This window comes from Manis pentadactyla, chromosome 3 (genome assembly GCF_030020395.1).
Source record: "Manis pentadactyla isolate mManPen7 chromosome 3, mManPen7.hap1, whole genome shotgun sequence".
NCBI classification, from domain to species: Eukaryota; Metazoa; Chordata; class Mammalia; order Pholidota; family Manidae; genus Manis; species Manis pentadactyla.
In genome coordinates, this window is record NC_080021.1 from 118,649,853 (window position 1) to 118,670,620 (window position 20,768).

General features: G+C 38.4%; 1 protein-coding gene across 4 annotated transcripts in view; it reads right to left on the reverse strand.

Annotated features, from left to right (window-relative positions):
* NRP1 (neuropilin 1) overlaps positions 1-20,768 on the reverse strand; it is a 137,138-nt gene that overhangs the window by 82,693 nt on the left and 33,677 nt on the right. For all 4 annotated transcript variants that reach the window (XM_036912207.2, XM_036912206.2, XM_036912205.2 and 1 more), the window contains exon 3: positions 1,082-1,263. In XM_036912207.2, coding sequence (XP_036768102.2) covers positions 1,082-1,263 — 182 coding nt within the window. The remainder of the gene's footprint in view (positions 1-1,081; positions 1,264-20,768) is intronic.

The following is a 20,768-nucleotide window of genomic DNA, read 5'->3' on the forward strand; positions in this document are numbered from 1 at the left end:
TACACTGTAGTTTTTCTAAGTGTGTATGTGCTTCGATAGATTTTTGAAGACAGCTCTCTCCATCTATCCATATTTATATGGGGCAGTGACATATTTCTTTGAAATTTTAAGGAGTTGTACCGTTGTACCCAGAAACTCTTAATGCTGTCTCTCCATTACTTTCAATTGCTGCTAAGAATGTATAATTGGTGGAGCTAGACTTTTTTTTCTATTAAAAAAAGCTTTCTCCTATATTCTAGGACAATACATTCAAATCTTGAGCCACTATCCCTGGGTGGATTCCCCACACATTAATGTCAACTTAAAACAAAAGGGTGAATTTGACCCATGTAAAGAATCTACTGGCTTTTGTGAAAAATAGCGAATTCCAGATAAAGACACATTGTTGACCGAGTGTCTCATATGATTGTTTGATTCCTCAAAGCTGGGAGACTATGGACTGTCAGATTCCATACCACCTTGATATAGACCATTGTAACAGAAGACTAGTACATGATTACATTGGAGAGAATGACTGATATTTGTTTCCCAAGGGGAGTGCCCTTTACAGCATTACAGTTCGTTTTCCTCTGAGGGGTTCTTCCCCCAACTGTCCCTCCATTAATGGAAAGCCTCTTCTTTTTCCAATAGCTTGATAACATCTAAGGATAGTGGACCGCTTGCTTTCCTGGTACTATCAGTTTTGAATTTTGAATAAAATAAAGGAAACAGGATGTACATGGCTTTAAGGTAAGGGGGACTCATGCATTTTTAATAAAAGAGACCAAACTTCAAAAGCAAATCAGACTTATTTTTGAAAAATGCCCTTAAAGATTTTCACAGAATATATACCCTCTAAACAATGTTAACACATTTAAATCATGTGATTTGATGCCTGAAATGCTTTTTAAAAATTAAACATACTTCCTAAATACATTGGGTGATTTTCCTTTGTTTAAAGTATTTCCCAACATTTCTGTAACGGGAATATGTACTTTTCTATGAAAGGATAAAAGCATGACTCCTCATCTTTCTCTTTGTCGTTCATGAATTCTATGTTCATGATCATTTAATCATACTTGTTCTATTGTATGTTACTCACCTCTCTTGAAAATTTCATAACGTATGGAAAATCCTGCACCATGTGTCTCATAGTCAGAGACAAATTTGATAAAAAGAAATGGCCCTGAAGACACTATAGGAGAAGGAGCGATCTTTCCACAAAACTTTCCCCATAAGCGCCCATTTTCATTTTCTCCATCGATGATTTCCACAAAGTCATACCTAGAAGATAAAAATGGAAAGAAGCATTATTTAGTGAGCCATGCCCTTCCAGCTTCAGGAATTTAGAAACCAGTACTCTAAAGCATAGTCTCCCAGGAAAAAAAAACATGCTGTCTGCATTCAGCCCTATATTACATGGAGCAAAATGAAATAATTAAAATGGACTGCATCATGTCCGTATATATCATCTGGAAACACAGAACTACTAAGAATAATGGTGTGCATTATACTTGCAGACAATGTCAGTTAAAGTAACCAATTAACAAGAAAAGAAAAATCTCATGAGCACAAATCTCTATTATTAAATTGTATTCCTTTGTCTATGGTGGTGGGGTGTCAATACATAATGCTATGAATTCTTTTCAAACTGTGAAGTTCTTTTATGAATTCAAAATGTCTCCTTGGCTGGAGCTCTCCATGAACAATACTTTGATTTCTGTGAGCAATCCTCTAAACATATGGACACAGAATAATAAACAGATTCTTTACTATTTAACTCAATTCCACTGAAGTCCAGAGTTCTTAGAAAAAAACTCTGTCAGCATCCACACTGGTTAACACAGACATCCTTTTCCCCAAAAAACTATACTTGATTTCTAGACCGTAATGTTTCCAAATAAAAAAGTTTATTTAAAAATGGGAAATAACTTTGTTTATACCTATAGGCTTGAATCTTCAAAGGAATACTGTTGTTTGATAAGAAAACATGACGTACTTGAAATTACCAAAGTGATGCGATTGAAAGCTTAACAGTAATACACTAAGTTGACAAATGATAAAGGAAGTGACAATAAAGAGTTATCCTAAAGATCACACTGAGATAACAAGATATGCTTCTTTATCGCCAATAAACTAGCATCCCCCTGGAAAATACCAAGATTTCTGTTTGTTTGGTGTTACATATTTCTTAGTGTTAGCTCTTTCCTCTCTTTTTACATAACAAGTCACCTAGGAGCCAGATAATCTGATTTGTCTCCTACATTTTTTTCTAGAGCTGACATGAAAACATTACAATGCATTCATTTCTAACCTTGATTTTATTTCTGATTTAAACTTGGTTCAAAAGTCCTGGGACATATTCATTTCAGGAATGGGTAAAATATGGCAGTAACATAAACTGTATCTGGCAATTTAAAAGAGATCAAAGTGGGGGAAATCTTTATGATAACCAATGTTATCTTTAAGAACCTCTTTTCAAACTGTCCAGGACACATGACTTATGTTTACGTAAAGTCTCACGAGACAACTGCAAAGATGATATCATGAGGTAAAGTGGACAGCTTAAGGCTCTGTAAATTAAAAATGACATTACCTCATCAGTTAAGATTTTGTGCCAGCTTTGTGTATATCAAGAAGAAAATAAAGCTGACATTGATGGAACTAAGCATTAACATATGTGAATTATTGTATTAACTCCATTTCCTCTGCTACGTCTGATGTTTGCCTAGTAATCACTGGCCACCTAGCAGCCATCGCTGTCCCTTTGCAAAGCTATGGAAATTCACAGAGGAATTGTTCGTTTCTCAGTACTTTGGGAAGTGCTGTGCATGTTAAAAGAAGACAAGGAGGAGTCAAAAAAGAGGAGGAGGAGGAGGAGGAAGAAGAAAGCATAATATTTAAAATCTTCTCTAGCCTTTACGGTCAACTGGGGGCACACCATCTCTGTGTTCATGAAAGCCTCCCAAGTTGGCATGTGTGTAGTAATTCCTTTTATCTCTACTGCTTCATTGACTAGACAGGCCTGCATATTTTGCCCCCAGCTTGCCTATAATTTAACTGTGATTTGAACTGTTGACTGTGTCTGCACTGTGCCTCCAGCTTTGCCATATAGGCTTTTTACATGAATCTTGACACGGTCTGAATACTAAGTGGCCAAAACCTAGTGCATTTTGCCTTCCAAGCACAAATAAGAGAGAAGGGTCAGGCTTTCCTAAGAATTAAGGGCATTTCTGTAAGAAGCCCTTTCTGTCAGGTATGAGAGGACTCAGCTGAGAGAGAGCCAGTGAATTACAAAAGGCGAAGAAGCTGGTACTTTAATGCATGCAACATCCAATAGTAAATACGAGGCTCTCTACTTGGCAGCAGTGAAAGCAATTTTTCAAAGGGAGAGAGAGGGATTAGAATCTCTTCCCAGCAAGAGATAAGTCATTGCATCGTTAAGTGCCAATTTTAGGAAATTGAATTATTCAGGGACACAACAGTTACATTTACAAACTGGAATGCTATCATTTTAGCACTTCCCTTCAAAGCATCATCCAACAGGGCCCTAAAGAGTATCACAAATAGTGGTTCATGTAAATATTCAGGAGGGTGTATGGGCACAAGTTGCAAAGGATAGTATTGCCAAAGAAGTTAAGAAAGCAGCTTGCATCTCCCTCTGGAGTTGATACCAGTCCCACTCCACAAGTTTCTTGCTGGCAAACGTGGTGCCAGGAATGCAGCTGGTGTGCCAGCGTCCCTCCCTCGAGACTAAATGTGTCACCCCAGCAACGCGCCCAGCCTGCACTGGCCTGAGGCCCAGGATACTGAGTTTGCAAATTCCAATCCCCCAGCCGGCTGCACATTGCTCTGTTACTGCTGCCAGTGTGGAAAACACTGCAGCTCTTGGAATGTCAAGATCCCCAGTCAGGACCGCAGAGATGGCCAAAGGTGGAGATGGATTCCCTTGTCTGACTCTCATTCTGAACTGACATACGCCAGCTGCTGGAGAAGGACTGGGAATTGAGGCTTAGGAATCTAATTCATAAAAGCTAGAGGAGGGGTCAGCCTTTCTGTCTGTCTGGAGCCCTGCTCTGGAAGAACACTCCAGGTTGACAAGGAGGCGGTGTCTGGGTCCCAAGCGCACCATGCTTTTGTGCAGGGCAGTGCAGACATTGGTCCCAGCTAGTAAAGGTTCCTTAAACCTCATCTCTTGAGTATGGCCCCAGGAATGCAAATGTCATAGATTTTTAAACTATTCAGAAGCCAACCATCCCTCCTTGATAAGGCATCTTCCCATTTCTCAAATCTCCCACCTTAAAGCTTTCCCTTTCTGTGTTAATAACGGTGAGGCAGCCTATATTTACTGGGAGGTAATGCAAAGATCTCCCTCCCTGACACTTTTACAATTAAAACCCATTTTCACACAGTTCCAGTTTTAGGGTATAATCCACTGGGTGGCTCTTCTCACCAGTGTCCCTGACTTTAGAGCACAAACTGCTTAAGCCAACATGTTTTTTGCTGATATATTCTCCACACCCACCCTACCAGGCATATGAGGAGGGTGAAACATTTTGAATCCTAGTAGTAATCACAAGTTAGGTTTCCCATAAAAGTAATAAAGGAATAAAGATTTCCTTCTAAGAATTCTTGAAAGGATTACCCAGAGATTTTTTTTTTCTTTTGGTAAGTTTGAATTACGGTTTTAGGAAAATGGCCAAGTTGGGGGAAAAGTGATGGGAAAATGAGAAATGGATTCAGTCACTACAGAGTGGTTTCCAACACTTTATAGGTATGCGGTGCTGAATAGACAAATAGCATACTTTACTTAAGTCGGGTTTTCTCTTGTGAGTACAAATGATCCCTGACTCTGTGTGGAGCCTGTTAATGGAAAGAAAGCTAATCCTCTATGGGGTGTTCTCTGTGCAGGGAGCTACTGTACCAACCCCCTCACAGCTTCTAGACATTCTCAAATTATTAGGAAGGGGGGATATTAGGTGGTGGTGTCTTTTTAATCTCCTTCCAAGAGGATCAGTCCCCACATGCATTTGTACATTCATAATGGAGAAATCTGATACCTGACATCATAAACCAGAGTGAGAAACGATGTTGGCAAACATAATTTTCACCTGCAAAAATGTGTTTCTTTGGATCTCTGGTTGCTTTTGCATGAGGCATGAATAGCTATCCCTACTGAACTACCTGTAAATGATTACCAAGCTTCCGTCCAAGAATTACCTTACATATGCCCCAGAAGAGAACAGATTTTTCTCTCAGAGTATCAGAAAGAGGATTTGGAAGTGAAAATATACAATGACTCTAGGAGCAGCCAATTAGTCTGCGTCTATGTTTCTGAGTGATTTTACATTAGATTCATCCCCTAAAAGTTCTTGCTGGCTTGCAATGTCCTAATCAAGCTACAAAAAGCCTTATACTTTCATATCCTTTCATTTAGGAAAAGCTTTTTTTTTTTTAGAACTCTATTCTAAGCCTATTTATTTAGGCAAAAAAATATTGCCTGAAGCTTTATTTATAATAATGAGGGAAATGGAAATAAGGCAGAAAGGAAGGAAACAAGAAGGAATTTAGATACATTCATATCATGGAATATTATTCAGCCATTAAAAAGCATGTACAACAAAAGATTTTTTAAAACAAAAGGGTAAAAGCTTATGATACCTATCATAAACAAAAAAACCAGAACATAAAACCTCACTTACAGTATATTCTCAGTTCTAATTCAGAAAAACTGGGAGAAAATGTGCCGAGCTGTTACTAAGTGGTTATCTCTGGGTAGTAAGACTGTGTTCTTTAGTCATTTATGGATTTTTCAAAATTTTTACAGTGGTCAAGTATTTTTTTAAATTAAACAAGTTATTTTGAAAAGCATTAACTATATATAAAGGAGCAAATCAATACGTTATTACTTAGCTAACACTTTTATTTCTTGTTCAGAAAACATTATGTTTTGAGATGTTTTCTTTGGAAATACCAAAAGCTTTGATATTTTAAAAAATATCTGTATTGATGAGGCTCTGTATGACTTTCATTTTTTTTAATGCTAAAAAGTTAAAGTCCTTTGGATTTGATGTCATACCTTCTGAAATGCTGACAATAATACTTATCATTTGCATAGTAATTTCCATGTTACAAAAGTGCTCTCAGATGATTACCCAACATAGTCTGCAGTAATCCCATAAAGGCAGTTCTCAGGTTGTAGCATCCCAGAAGGAGCCCAAAACTGGACAAGCTCTAGGTGAGACACATATGTATGAAATTTGTGTTCCTCCAACATTTTGCCTACTCTTGGGCAAACTTGATTCCAGTACCTGCTCTTATTCCCTTTCATACATAATTTTTTGGCATGGGGAATGTGTACAGCCTTATCATCTTAGTCGTTCATTAACAACTCCTCACTCATTTTCCGGTTTGTCATTGCTGCCAGAAAAAATGCCACATCACTTAATACTCATTTTTCTAAACAGTGTGCTCAGAGCTACATAAACAGACATCTTGGTCCATGCCAAGATGGATGTGCATGAGTATGTGTGAAAGAGAGAGAGGGAGGGGGAAAGAGAAAGAAAGACAAAGAGACAGCGCTCTTGGCCTCCAGGGGTCAAATGAGTTGAGGTTTCGGTGGAACTGATGATGCCCTCTTGAATGGGCTTCCTCCCGCAGCTGTCCCAGTCCTCCTGCTCAGGCTGGGTGTTCAGGCACCACATAACTAGAACCTAAGCTCAGCCTGTGCATGAGAGATGAACCACACATAGGTGGCAGAGTGGTGCTGAATGGTAACTGTAATTTTGTTTTCTCCCTAGTGCCAGCATCCTGGGCCTGAACACAGAAGCTCCAGGAAGGACAAGGCAGGGGCAGGGCCTGGCTCATGCAGGCCCATCCATGCCCCAGGATGGGTAAGTAGGAAGGGAACGCTCTTCTGACCACCACCAGGGCTAGAGCCAGCCTGGTGCATTCCCCCAGCATGGAGTTGGCAACATGCTGGCTTAGGAGTAGGGAGAGGGCCTGAGCCTAAGGCACTGCCAAAGAAACCCTCCGCATTTTCAGAGGAACAGAGGCTGGGTTATGATCTGGCTCTTGTGCTCCCAGCTCCTAGAGTATGGTTAAATGCCAAAATCAAAGAAAGCCATTCAAAATCTGTATGCAATTTAAAAATCTGCACTATTGACAGAACATTGCTTTGTTTTTTTATATTGCTGTATTTCCCCTTAAATTTTGTTTCTAAGTTTACCAAGTATTTTTTCATTAAAATAATGTCAAATATTTTTCCTAAAGATATATTTTCATATATACTTTTTTCATACATATATAAACATTTTTATTTTATACTATATGTATACAATTTTCTTCTTTCTATAAGTAGGATTGATAGACATTAGTCTTTAAACTGGGGCTCATTTTTGCTTGTTATGACAATTTCCAAAATTCTGTTTACTTGACTTCTGTTCTAATAGTCCTTTGGATATACCCCTCAAGTCTAGTAATCCTTTTGATACACCCCTAACTTTCAATCCATAGCATTACTACATCTGTACTTGTATATGCTTATGCATATTTGCACCAAGTATTATGCTATTAACCTTGTCAGGGTGCAAGATGGCAGTTTTTCAGTTGGGGGCAGCCCCCTGTGACATAGTGGTAATCCCGTTGAACTGATTGGGGAATTAACATTCTGGTAGCATTTCCATTGCCCCACCTTTGAGTTCCTTCTCTGATCTTATCCTCCAAATACTGGCTCAATCTATGAGCAGCTTGAGAGTCCAAGGTTTCACCTATCTGCTTAGCTCTAAAATGAGGACAAGTTCCAGAGCACAGGGATGGTGCCCTGAATGGCTGGAAGCTGGAAAGAGTGAGGTGCTAAGGAGACCAGGTGGCTTTGCTCAGGGACTGTTGGATATACTTAAGCCAAACCACTTCTCCTACATGGCTCTCTGTTGATTGTAAAAGGCATGCCAAACCCTCACCTCTCTTGGAACAAAAAAGTGTTACAGGTACTCTTGTCTTTTGTGATGTCATTGTCCTCCTCAGAGGCCCACACAATGCTAATCTTGCATCTGTCTATGGACCTCTAGGTCACTCTCCTCCAGGAAATCCTAACATCCTACAGTCCCCCTAACAAATTTCCCTGAATGTGGCCCCTCTGATTAAGTTTAGTGATGGTTTCTATAGGTATCACAGTCAGATAGCCCGTTCTCAAATACCCAGAGTACAGTAAAACTTACATGCTAATCTCACAGATGAAAAATTTTCATCTTTAAGCTTTCATAATACCTCAGGATCATAATAATGAATAATAATAATTTTATTGCAGCTGTAGAAAACTGGTGATTAATAGATTAGATAATAACACAATAATATGTATAAGAGTAATAGTCCCAGGAAATAAGGCATTACTAAAGGGAAGAAAGAAAATGTTCAAGGAAGAAGTTTTACTGGAGTAAAACTAAAAAAAGATGTTAAACAGCTTTCATTCTACCAATGCAAAAAGATAATAATTAATTGATTGTGTGAGGGATTATAGGGCTGCAATGGGTTGTGGTCGGTCAAGACCATCTGAGGAGAAGAGAAATCAAGACAGTAAACATCCAGCAGGTAAGAGACAATTTGTTTCCTATTGCCATGTAACAAATCACCACACATTTAGAGGCTTAAAACAATATGTATTTATAAGTTCAGTTCTATAGGTCAGAAGTCTGGTGCGGCGTGACCAGGACACTCTGCTCAGGGTATCCCAAGAGTGAAGTCAAGGTGTCGGCATGACTGTGTTCTCACTGAGCTCAGCGTGCTTGTCAAAGCCCATGCTATTGTGGCAGAATTCCATTTCCTGCAGTAGTAGGACTGTAATCCCCATTCGTTTGCTGGCTGTCAGCTGGGGCTGCTCTCAGATCCTACGGGCCACCTGCATTCTTTGCAAGTGGCCCTTTCCAGCTTCAAAGCCAGCAGCATAGGATCTCCTTCACAGTGAATTCTCCTGCTTCAAAACTCCTCAGGAAAAGCTCAATGTTGCTTAAGGGTTCACCTGATTAGACTCACCCAGGATAATCCCCCTTTCTTGAGATCAATTGATTTGGTAACTTAATTAAATCTGCAAAATCTCTTTGCAGCAGCACTTAGATTAATAGTTGACTGACTAACTGGGAGAAGGCATGTATACACCAGGGAGCTGGGGATGTTGGGGGCCCCTCTTAGAATTCTGCCTGCTGCCTCGGACCAAGCTCACGGAGCTGGGAAGCTGCAGTAGAAAGCAAAGGCAGAGGGATTATTCACTTAATCACCTGAGAGAGCAGCAGACTAGTGGCATTCAGGCCCAGGGTAAGGTGAAGGGCAGAACTGGGAAACAAGTGATTTCAATGTTCTTGTGTCATACTGGCTGTTGGTATGACAGCCCTGAGCCCACAGGCATTGCTTGTAGTGAGAGGTAAGTGGGCTTCTGGAGTGAGCCATTCTCCCAACTGAAACAAAAACAGACCTTCTAAGATTGTTCAACACATATGTCCACAGACAGAAAAGTTATAAGAGCTTAATTGTAAAAAAATGTATAAAAGAATTCAAGACGTGTCAAATAATGGTCCAAATATATAATTTTAATGGAAATCTTTGGAGTTTGAATTTGTCATTTCTGAGGACTCTTCATAATTAAGATTTATTGGCATGGAAGATGAAAAAAATCCTTCACATGGGAAAATATTTCTGATTTAATTCAAATTACAAAACCCAAAGATTCATTTTAAATGGAAAAGAAGAAACACCTCTCTTAAAACAACTCTGCTACAAGTGATGGTGTCTTCCAGTGTCAAATTTGCAAACTTTAGTATTTATAGAAAAATTCACATGCCTTTATTTACAACAAATTCAGTTCCCAAGTAAAACTGGGCCATCTGGAAGATATTAACATCATTTACAACTTGTTTGCCTCCCTATTTCATAGAAAATCTTTACTTCTTGCCAACTTTCCACTGTTCTCAGGAAAAAAAAGAATTACTTTTATGGATTGTCTCAAGATGGGTTTATACAGCAAGTCTGCCATCAAGAAGTGATAGAGGGGGCTTTCTGGACACATTTACTTCCTCCTTTTTTACTTGAAATGCTTATATCTTTATTTTAAGATGGCTTTTGTTTACCTATAAAGGATATTCTCTTTTCTGCTCCTCTTCTCTCAGCCTTCCAAAGGGAATCATTTTTTGAAAGTTAACTGAATCTCTTAAAAAAATGTTTTTGGTCCAGTGGAGAGACTGCTGGAATGGTGAGATCTGACTTCTAGTCCTAGTTCCAAACCTCAGGAGCCACTCCTGCACCTTCGATCTATCAAGAAGTGTCACCATGTTTGATCTCCCACAAAATGCCAAAGGGGACAGTGATGCAAGGAGGTGTCCCCCTGCCTGACTGATCATCAGGCAGCCAAATTAGCCCAAATGAGACAAGTCCTCATACTCTGCCACTAACTAGCTGAGTGCCTTGGGCAGGACATTAACCTCTGTAAGCCTCAGTTGCTCATATAAAAAATGGACAAAATAATAATGAACTTGCAGGAATGACAGGGAGGATTAAATAAAGTAATATAGTAATGGCCTTTGTAGGGGCTTGCTGTCCCTTTCCAAGTGAGGCTGGAATGCAGAGAAAAAGAGAGACAAATACTAGAAACCTAAAAGCAGCACAGCTTTGCTTTTGAAAATGTATGCTACGTAGTTCAAAACAGACTGTCATTTAGGTAGTACAGGAAATTTAGCTGTTGCTATTTCCTAGAGGGAAATCTATTAGTCAGGAGATGTCTAACCTCAGAATATGATCATAACCTGATATTCTGAAAAATACTATTGGAATGACAGTAGTGCTACCACCAAAAATCAATCAAGTAGAACCACTGAAGTAATGGAGTTAGAGAAATCATACCATACAAATATATACTAAGATATGACTTTTTTAAAAATCACTAAATCTGTTAAGTGTTTACACTGACATACCCAACCGATTCAGTTAGTCATCTCCAGTTGGATCAGTGCTATTAGCATGAGCTGCTGAATTTGCTCGAAAAATCCCTTCCTTCGGTAGGGTGGAATCATCCGGGCACAACTTCCCATTTTGGAAAGGCAGTGGGTCTTACAGCATTATGAAATTATAACACTCAAGTTTTCTTTTTCATTCTTTGAAAAAAGAAATAAAGCAAGACTTCTGTTTTAGACTATATGACCTAATTTGCTAATTTTAAGAGTTTAAAAACATCCTCCTGATTAATTAGTAATTATTCAGTGGGGATCTAGGTACTTTGCTAATCAGAGCTGCAGGAACTGAAGTTGGCAAATATTCGTTTTTTTAAGTTTTTTTTTTCTTTCTTGGGAGTAATTACAGAACTTTTTCAGTGTCAGGCAGGCGAGATGATTCATTCTGGAATGGGGAAGTCCCTCATCTTAAAATGACAACCTGTTTCTTCTGAAGAAGTAAGAAGCAAAAAAGGCTGAAGAAAATAGGTGTAGTGACAGTATCAGATGTCTCCTGGTTTTAGTGACAGCAGTAGTGAAAGCAAGGTTGAACTGAATTTTAGGGGCTCTAACTCAAGTTGAAATTATGCTGTTCTGTTCAGTAGACCCTTAAAGTTTACTTCAAATACAAACCACTAAGTTAACCACCACCAGGAAACACCAATCTTTTAGATATGGGCCTAATGCATTTATGATACTAGAAAGAAATGCACATGAGAAAAATAAACCATGTCATAGAGAGAGTCTCTTTTTCCTTAATCCCTAATGTTTCTTGAAAGGTGCCTACTGTTCACTATAAGTCACCTTCAGAATCTCATGTATTCATGCTTACTGTATTCATTTTGTTTTTTTCATTATTCATAATTTTAGTAAGCCAAAAGGCAGGTGTATTAACTGCAGACAATTGGGCCACTGGTGATCTTACTAACCTAGCATATATTCTGTAACTTGAAGTTAACTTGTAATATAGGGAATAATTTATATAATGAGAAAGACATCTGGGCACATAAAATACTTCAAATGTCAAGTAGGTTCCCTCCCCCTATATTATAAGCTGCAAACTGGTTAAAAAATAAAATTTTCAGAGAATCATTGGTTATTGGCCCAAATATTAGTGAACATGATTTTTTCTTATCACTGACTTGCCTTACAGAAGAGTAATTAATTGGTAGAGAGCAAGACTTTGTCTCTGTGTTAGGAACAAGCTCAAGGATTTTAATGCCTTAGGTGGCCTCACGATTTATACAGATCTTAAGGAGTAATTGTGCTTTTAGAAGAAAGGAAAGCAGTGACCATAAACAATACCAGTAGTCTAAGAGCAGAGGCACCATCTTACTATTTAACCATATGATTGAATAAAGGGTCAGCCCCCTGAAATGGCTCTGTGATTGGAACATGGATTTAACTCATCCAGATCAGATCCCCATCCTACCATCTAAAGTACTCCCCAACCCCTCTCGATATCTTTATGGCAAGCTTAACAGAAAGGAAAAGGGAATATGGTCAAGTGAGGTAAAACAAAAGGTAGTGTAAAGGGAGCATTTCCAAATGCTCCCTTCTCCTAAACACAACATAAGCTACGGAAAGGCATAAAACATTCCCCTTGGCAACACTAAAGACTCAGCTGTAAAAACAAGACAGGTAGGCACAGGAGAGAGAAGGCTGTGCATTACTTTCCTTACTTTGACTAATGACTCCATAAGGAAAAGATTTTCTTTCACTGAAAACCAGAATACATAAAATGATTTAACATTTCACTATATTTAAACAGCCTAATTTCTTTGAATGCTTAATGTAGAGGGCTAAAGTGTATTGCACTTTATCTACCTATAAAAGTTTATTAAGAGAATTGATAGTGTAAAGTCACAGAAACAGATGGGAACAGGTGGTTTTTCAGCATTTTAGTTCTTGAATTATTTGGGAGCAAATAAGTGCTTATTTATTTACAAATGTACGAGAAAACAGGCCCTTTGAGAATCCTTTCAGGGGGAACTTATTTTAAAACATTGGAAGTTCTTGAAATTGTTGTATTACTTTAAGAACATCCCATATTTCAGATAATTCATTACTTCTGATTGTTTTTCCCTTCTAGGAATGACAAATCACCTACATCATCTTCTCATTGTTTTCACCGCATCCAGTCTGTTCTTGGCTCCTCTCTCTCTCTCTCTCTTTTATAGTAGGAAGCGGAAACAGTAGAGAACTGTTCCAAAATGTGTTCCCCAGAATACTGGTCTTCTTTTTGCTTCACAAAAACTTTTTTCCCCAAAATCATTTGGGAATGTGGCATGTTGTTATGTCCCTTTCATGAATGTTTACAATTTATGTCAATATGTTACAGGCTCTGAGGAGTCCCACAGGTGTAAAACCTTGATTTAACTTGGTTTAACCCAACATATGCCAATCTCATTGATCATAAGACCCTTTTATTAGATAATACCTGTGGGACAAGTGTTGGTCGGAAGGTATTTTTCTATGAGCTATTTTGAAAAGTCACTTTAAACTAGCCACAAGTCAGAAATAATAAAAAACAATTCAGGGAGGGAATCCATTTTGTAAATGATGATGTAAATTTGAAAAGACAGAGATAAATTTGGCAACCTAATTATTTTTCTATTCTACCCTAAATGTTAGGAATTTAGTTTGAATCAGTGCTTTGAAAAACTGTTTCATCAGTTGTTTCTTGCTAAGCAAGTACAATGCTGATACCTAAGACTGTGCCTATACTTGGTAAAACAGGTTCAATGGAGGCTGACAAACACACTTGGCCTGGTTGACTGGTTTGTGTGCCTGAGGGGAGGAGTCAGGAGCGCCCGGTTTTACTGGCCAGTTCATGGGAAGGTGATGCCGTAAAGGGAACTAGCAAAAGTTTACAATGGCAAGAGCTCTAAGGGATGATAGACAAATGGTACAATTTACAGATTTGAAAACCAAAACCCAGAACACTTAAGGTACTGGAATAATATTTCAAATCCAGTTCATAAAAGAACCACAACTTTCTCCTATATCATGAGGAAGACAAACCATTTCATTTCATTTTATTAGAGGATGGTGAAAAGGTCGTTGTGATCATCAAGGTCTACCTTGCAATCTGAGATTCCAGCTAAGGGATTGCTCAGCGCTGCTCAGAGACCTATAGGAAGAGGACGGGCACTGAGTGCAGATGGGAGCCGGACCCATCTTAGCACCCTGGTGCTTAGCCCGGATCTTCCTTACTTTGCCTCAGATCTGTTCCCTCAATGAAAGTTTCTTCAGTATTTAATATCATGTCCTCCATTAATCCTAAAACCACATTTAAGTCCTTCTCCACATGACAGCCTTTCAGGTATCTGTGGATACACACCATGGCCCTGATGGCACGAACGTTTCTGGTAGCATAAGATGAGAAAGAATTAAAGAACCCACTTCTTAGACAACGCTTTTTAAACCGTAAGCAAAAACTCAGGTTAAGTCAAGAAACCACTTTTTTAATTGCTCGAAGGTTGTTGAGACATCTTCATTTTGGCAATTACAAGGACAGTGAGCACATGTATGTATTTCAAAGGGTCTGTACCTGTGTTCTGGGGACCTGGGGTGGCAGCCATGTCACCGAGGGCAGAGGGGATGGCTAGACTTCGATTCTTCTCTCTGTTCCAGACCCTCCCTGCCTTTCTTCTCCCTTTGTTCCCATACTCTCCAGTCTCTGCCCTTCTTGTTGATTTGGGACTAGGCAATCTAGAGGCAGAGTCTTTTCATGGGAACAGAAACTCAGCTCTGTGGACCAAGGATCCAGGAAATGGACAGAAGCCCAGGGCAGAGGGAAGGACTGACTCTGGTCTCCCCGTGGATGGAGCCGGAGGACCAAAGAAATGCCTAGGTGACAATGTAACACACGTACTTTCCACATCTACTTTGAGGGTTGGCTCTCAGATGCCAAAGAAATAGTTGAATTTACTCTGCTGATTTTTCTTTTACTAACTAGGTGTGTCAGCCAAGAACTCCCAGTTCTGGACAGAGAACATTGCTATTTTTGTCACTGTTACATTTCTATATTGAATTTTTCCTTAGTCCTCCCTTTTCACACTACTGTGTAATTTCTTGTCAATGATAGTCCCTTTAACATTGTGTGTATGTGTGTAATACAGTAAGATTTTTTCTGTACTGTAAAAGTGTCACTGATCCAGGACACTTTTCTTAATGACTCAGGTTGTAATAATTTTCTTTCCCAGACATGGGCAAAAGAGCCATTTTCACTAATTAAACACACACATAGCCTTCATAAATTTTTTTAACCTTAAAATAGGCTTTTGTAAAGTTAGATGTCAAATGGCCTTTATATCAATTATTTGCATCTTAATTCCTCCCTAATCATTCAGTGACAAACATGCTCTCAGAGCCAGGCTATAGTTCAAATACTGAAGCAGAAGTCATGTTGGATTTGGCCATTGTTAAAAATAATAACCTCAACTTGATGCTTTTCTATTTTTTTCTTTAAAATCCAATGTCTTCAAAAATACTTTCCCATTAATGTGTGACAGATATGTTAAACACAGCCTGTGTAAGTGTTTGAACAGTAATAATATTGATCTCTTCAATGGACATTTTCCACACAAATGGTAGAAGGCCATTAATAAAAGCTTTGATTTTTAACTGCCATTATGCTTTACAATTAAGGAGGAAAGTATTCTTAGCCTGTGTGATATAATTTTTGGTGAAAAAAAAGTGGTAATAGCTTATATTTATATAGCACCTTTTCTGAAAAGCTGAGAGAGCTTTATGCTTGTCATTTCACAAGCTTGACGAGAGAGAGGGAGCAGTGACATGTGGAAATGTCTTTACAGCAGCTGTGTCCATCACCACCAGACAGCTTAGCTGATTTTGTTAAACTACGAGTTTCACAGGCATTTGTTCCTGAACTGACTAGTGAATCAGCTGAGTAATTACTGGATTGTTCACCCAGCCTACCCAGAAGTGCCTGGGATGGAGTGGAGGATATCATGGTGGTCTATACAGAGCCAAGTCCTCACGCTCGGGTTGGGACCTTGCTGTCAGTGACTAGGAAGTGAGGAAAAGCATGGGTGCTGGAGAAAAGGTAAAAGAAACAGAAGCTGTTGAAGACAATTCAAGGATATTTCTGTGGCGGTGTGTTTCCTGACCACGCTCTGCTAATTTGGAGCTTCAGAGCTTACCGTCAAGGTGAAGCGTAAGGCCGGACTTTTCTGGGGCTGCAACACAACACAGGGGACTTCCTTCTTGCTCTAACCCTGAGTTCTTAAAAACAGTGTTTCAATCTGGTTATAATGTATGTTGATAATGGCCTGAAAAAAAGGAAACAGATAAAATCTGAATCCTAGCATTTAAATGGCAGGTTGTAAAGGAAATCAGAAAGGGCGATTTGGAAGTCAAATGCATGTCCAGGAATTAGGGGCATGATCTCAGCCAGGTTTAAGGCACCAAGTGAAGGAGCTATCCGCTGGCTAGTCCTGTGGGTCATTGCTCCACACCTCTACCCAGCTACCACTGCTGGGATGGTATTTACTTTTCCAAAGATCAGGACAACTGCCCTGATGTTCTGCACTTAAAATAACTGCATAGATTTGTTCGTGCATCTCTTTCCTAGAACTTTCTTTTCTTTTTCTGCTGATCTAAATTCCATTTTTTCAAAGCTCAGCTCAAGGTTCATTTGTTCTGTGAAGCTTTTCTTATACTCAGTCACCTGTAAATGTTTCCTTCACTTGAATTTTGTAGTTCTTAGCCAGTATGGACTAAATAATTATAAATTTGCCCAGTACGGTTGCATCAGAATTATTTTTTCAGTGTGGCCATGCCTTATTTATTTACCTGATTAGATTATAATTCCTGTAGGTAGAAAGTTTGTCTATTTATCTTGGATTTTTCTGACAATCAGAAACAAAACTCTTTTCTAGGAAATAAGTCCATACTTATTGAGAAATGAATAAATAAGAGAACTAGCACAAACATCACATAACCTGGTAGTCCAACTACTTTATGTTCTTATTTTGACAACATTTAAACTGAATCTTCTAAATTGTTTACTAAACAGTTCTGGAAGAAAACATCTTCCTTTCAGAAATTTTTTTTTCTACAAATGACATAAATCACTTTTGGAAAACTCAAAGCCAGTGCTCTGCTTTTGTTCCAATTACATTAAAACTGATTAAAATAGCCCTCGTGACAATAACATCTCTTCAGAAGAGCACGCCAAATACTTAGGGGTATAGTCTCATCTAGACATCTGGGGATTTAGGTACCAAACTCCTATTAGTGATAATAAGCATTACGTCTGCAAATCCCCAGACACTAATGTCAATCCTGTCGGTTCCACTATCCACAGCTGGAATGATGGGTCTAATGAAGTCCAAGTCTTCAAGGTTTCTGTTTAGAAAAATAAAATGTTTCGACCTCAACTTTTCTGCCATCTCTAGTAATGTTACCAGGTGATATTTATGCCTTCCAAATTGTTTCATAAATGTTGAGGAGTTGTAATTTATTGTTCTTTAAAGAAATTTGCTTGCAATAACAACTGTCACAGGTGTATATTAGAAACATATACGAATGGTAAGTTCTGCCTAATGAAGGTGTTCATTACTGCTGTCTCCCTCTCTCCCTGCCTCATCATGTTCCTCTATTTCCTTCAATCAGGGGCAAGTATCAAAAGGTTTCATAGGCTTTATCTTTATCACTGATCTTCTGAGTGCACTACATACAATCTATTCTCTTTAGTGCATAAATGTAAAAATTCACCATTTGTACTTAAGTTTAGTATCTGTGGAAGCCAACATTTTAGACTTATTTTCATCATCTGAATTTCAAATTCTTATCCTCAAATGCTTTTTACCCTACTTTAAATCCAGAGCCTAAGGAGCTGAGCATGTCCTTCTGTAATAATCTTTGTCTGTTACATGGCTTAGAGATGCAAATTACAGGTTTTGTTCTTTCAATTCTCCTTTTTAGTATCTAACTGCATTAAAATGTAATGTGAGTCCAGCAGGCACTTTGTAAGATATATTTAATGCCTATATGGGACATGTCTGTATGTACGTATGTTTGTGTTCGGGTAAACATGAGCATAAATACAAAAGATTACAATTTTATCTTTCTAAAGAAGATTAATTTACAAAATAAAAAGATTCGAAATCTGTGCTTACACAAAATGTTGCCATTGGGAGTTGATTTTGTGTGCTTCAGTTACCAAGAGGTTTCCTGTCCACAGGAGCCACTGAAGCAGTAGGGGATGGCCGACCCTAGGTAATCCAAACCACAGGACCAACAAACGATTAACTCCAGTCGTCAGGAGATTAGCTCTAGTCATTGGGTCACAACCTTGCCTGTCAGTTACTTGCACCTAAACTCCTTCAGGAAAAGTAAGTGAAGGAGCATGCCATTCTTACAGCCAAACTCAGTGCAATTGAAAGAGACCCTGTGTTCTGTGCACGCCTTCTTGGTGGAGTCTGATTTCTAGTTTTTCTTAGTTTTCTATCAGTCAATACTTGTTTAAAAACATGTCATAAGTCTCTGTGGCTTCTGCATGCTTCAATTACCTCTGATTATTACATCAAGATTCACAAATGAGATACCCGAGTCACTCCTATTTACTGCAAAATGCTATTGAAACAAACTGAAATTCAATTTCAGAACAGATTGCAATAACCTATCAAAACAGAGCAAGTGGAGAGGAAGTTGGGCCTCGAGGTGTGCTGGGCTATTGTTAAATGCAAGACGGCACCTCACCTAATAATTTAAACATGGTCTTGCTGCCTGACATTTTTAATGCTTTCTTGATCTCTTTCTTCTAGCTCTGTGTGTTCTTTACCACCGTAGGGAGCAGTGCATAGCGGGTTATGGATTAAATACCAAGCCCTCCTCTGCCAATAGCACTTCTAGGAGGGGAAAAATGATTGGGTACTTTTATAAATAGCCATGCCATAGGTGTCCAGAGAAAGCAACCTTTATTCAGGGCTTTTAAAAGCTGCCTGCTTTTTAGATGCAAACCAATCTATAAAACTGCCAAATTCAAATTTTCAGCTATTATCTGGGCAATAAGTCTCAGACACCTTCATAGGCTAATTTGACATTTTTGTCAGCACAAAATAAGAGCCCAGTCATAACTAACACAATCTGGTTTTAAAAATTAATTTAATTTACACAATCCCCCTGATATGCAGCCCATGGGTTTGCATTTATTTTGTGATTCATCGCATTTGAATTAAACTTAGAAGGTTAAGAATTTTATGCCTAAGGCAACTCTGACTCTGAAGAACAGAAACATACATATTTCCCTCATTATTTGTTCCTTCAGGGCAAGGAAAAAAGAAAGCCACTGTAATTTGGAGATAAGACTTTTCCAGACAACTAGAACAACAGCAACCATAGCATAGGTTTCCTCAACAGCACTGTGTTGAGGAAACCTAGCATGCTGTAAGAAATTAATGGGGGCATGTAAAGTGGATACAAATGTAGTTTTCAAAAGAGATGCTGTTAGCATAAATTCTAGAAAATACTCAACGAGCTTGCAAACTTGTTTATGATAAACATTTAAACATGAGTTACAAAATGTTTCCTGGACACAGAGAATCAATTAAATGGGGACAAAATTTAGAAGATATATATATTATAATTATATATTTTTAAAAAATACATATTGGGGGGAGGGAGTTATATATATCAGTTTTCAGTTGAAATGAACTCGAAAATTATCTGGTTCAATCTCCTTATTTTCAAATATGGAAACTGAAACTGAGAGGTTGAATTGTCCATGATCAATTAATTTTGGCATCAAAAGACACAGGTCTTCTGATTCCCTATCTCGTACTTTTTCACAGACTTTCCAAATGTATTTCCCACTTGCATTGGTTAAGAATGCAAATCTTCTCTACAAATGTACTTTTCTGATTTTTCTCAGAGAACAGAATTCTACAATTGTGGGTCCTCTCATATTTTTAGCATATTTTAAAACATGAAGCAAAGTGATTTTAAAAACCGTCACTCAAAAAGACACACATTTCAAGTGTTCTAATGGGCTTGGTTAATGTTTAATCCAAGTCAAGGTAGAGAGGAAAGTAAGTTTTCTATGTATGGGCCAATAGTCTGACTGCCACGAGCAGCAACAGATGAGAGAAGTATTTGAACACTGTGTGCAGTAAGGACTTGGATGGGTCCTCGAGTTCCTTTGTACAACCTGTTGCAGTTCAGGCAGGCAAGCAGATTTGTGTCTGTCCTGCTTTTAAAACCCACAAAAGAAAGAAATTCCACAGCTTCCCTTGTAACTTGTTTCTGTATTCTATAACCTCTACTTTGAAGAATTATTTTAGAAGATAGTTCCAATCTGTCTTGTTTCTGCTTCAGACCATTTCTTGTTCCCCTTTTTTTAAAATGAATTTAAGTGTCCACATGCATATATACTTAAATAACACAATCTATTTTTATCTCAGAATACTTAGATTCTCTGTCTTTTCAGACAAGATAAGAAACATGTAAAAAATATTAACTTGAACACAGTAATCTGGGCAGGGACTTTTCCCAGGCTTTTCCTTCCCTGGAAAAGTTAATTCTAACATCTTTAGTAGTTACCTTGGCATCCAGAACAGAGGAAAAAAGAAACAGAGTGCTTCCTTAGAATTTTACAACTTGTTTGGACTGTTACATCTTTGTCATGGTGATGGAGTATTGACTGAATCCTATATGATTCGCTTTACTGTGCTAGAAAGAAAACTCTCATGGACCAGAATTAGAGAAGGGTATTTGTAAGGCATCTTCTCTGGCCCCTAAATGTTACAGGTAAGGAAACAGAGGCCCTAGTAAGTGATGGGGAATGCA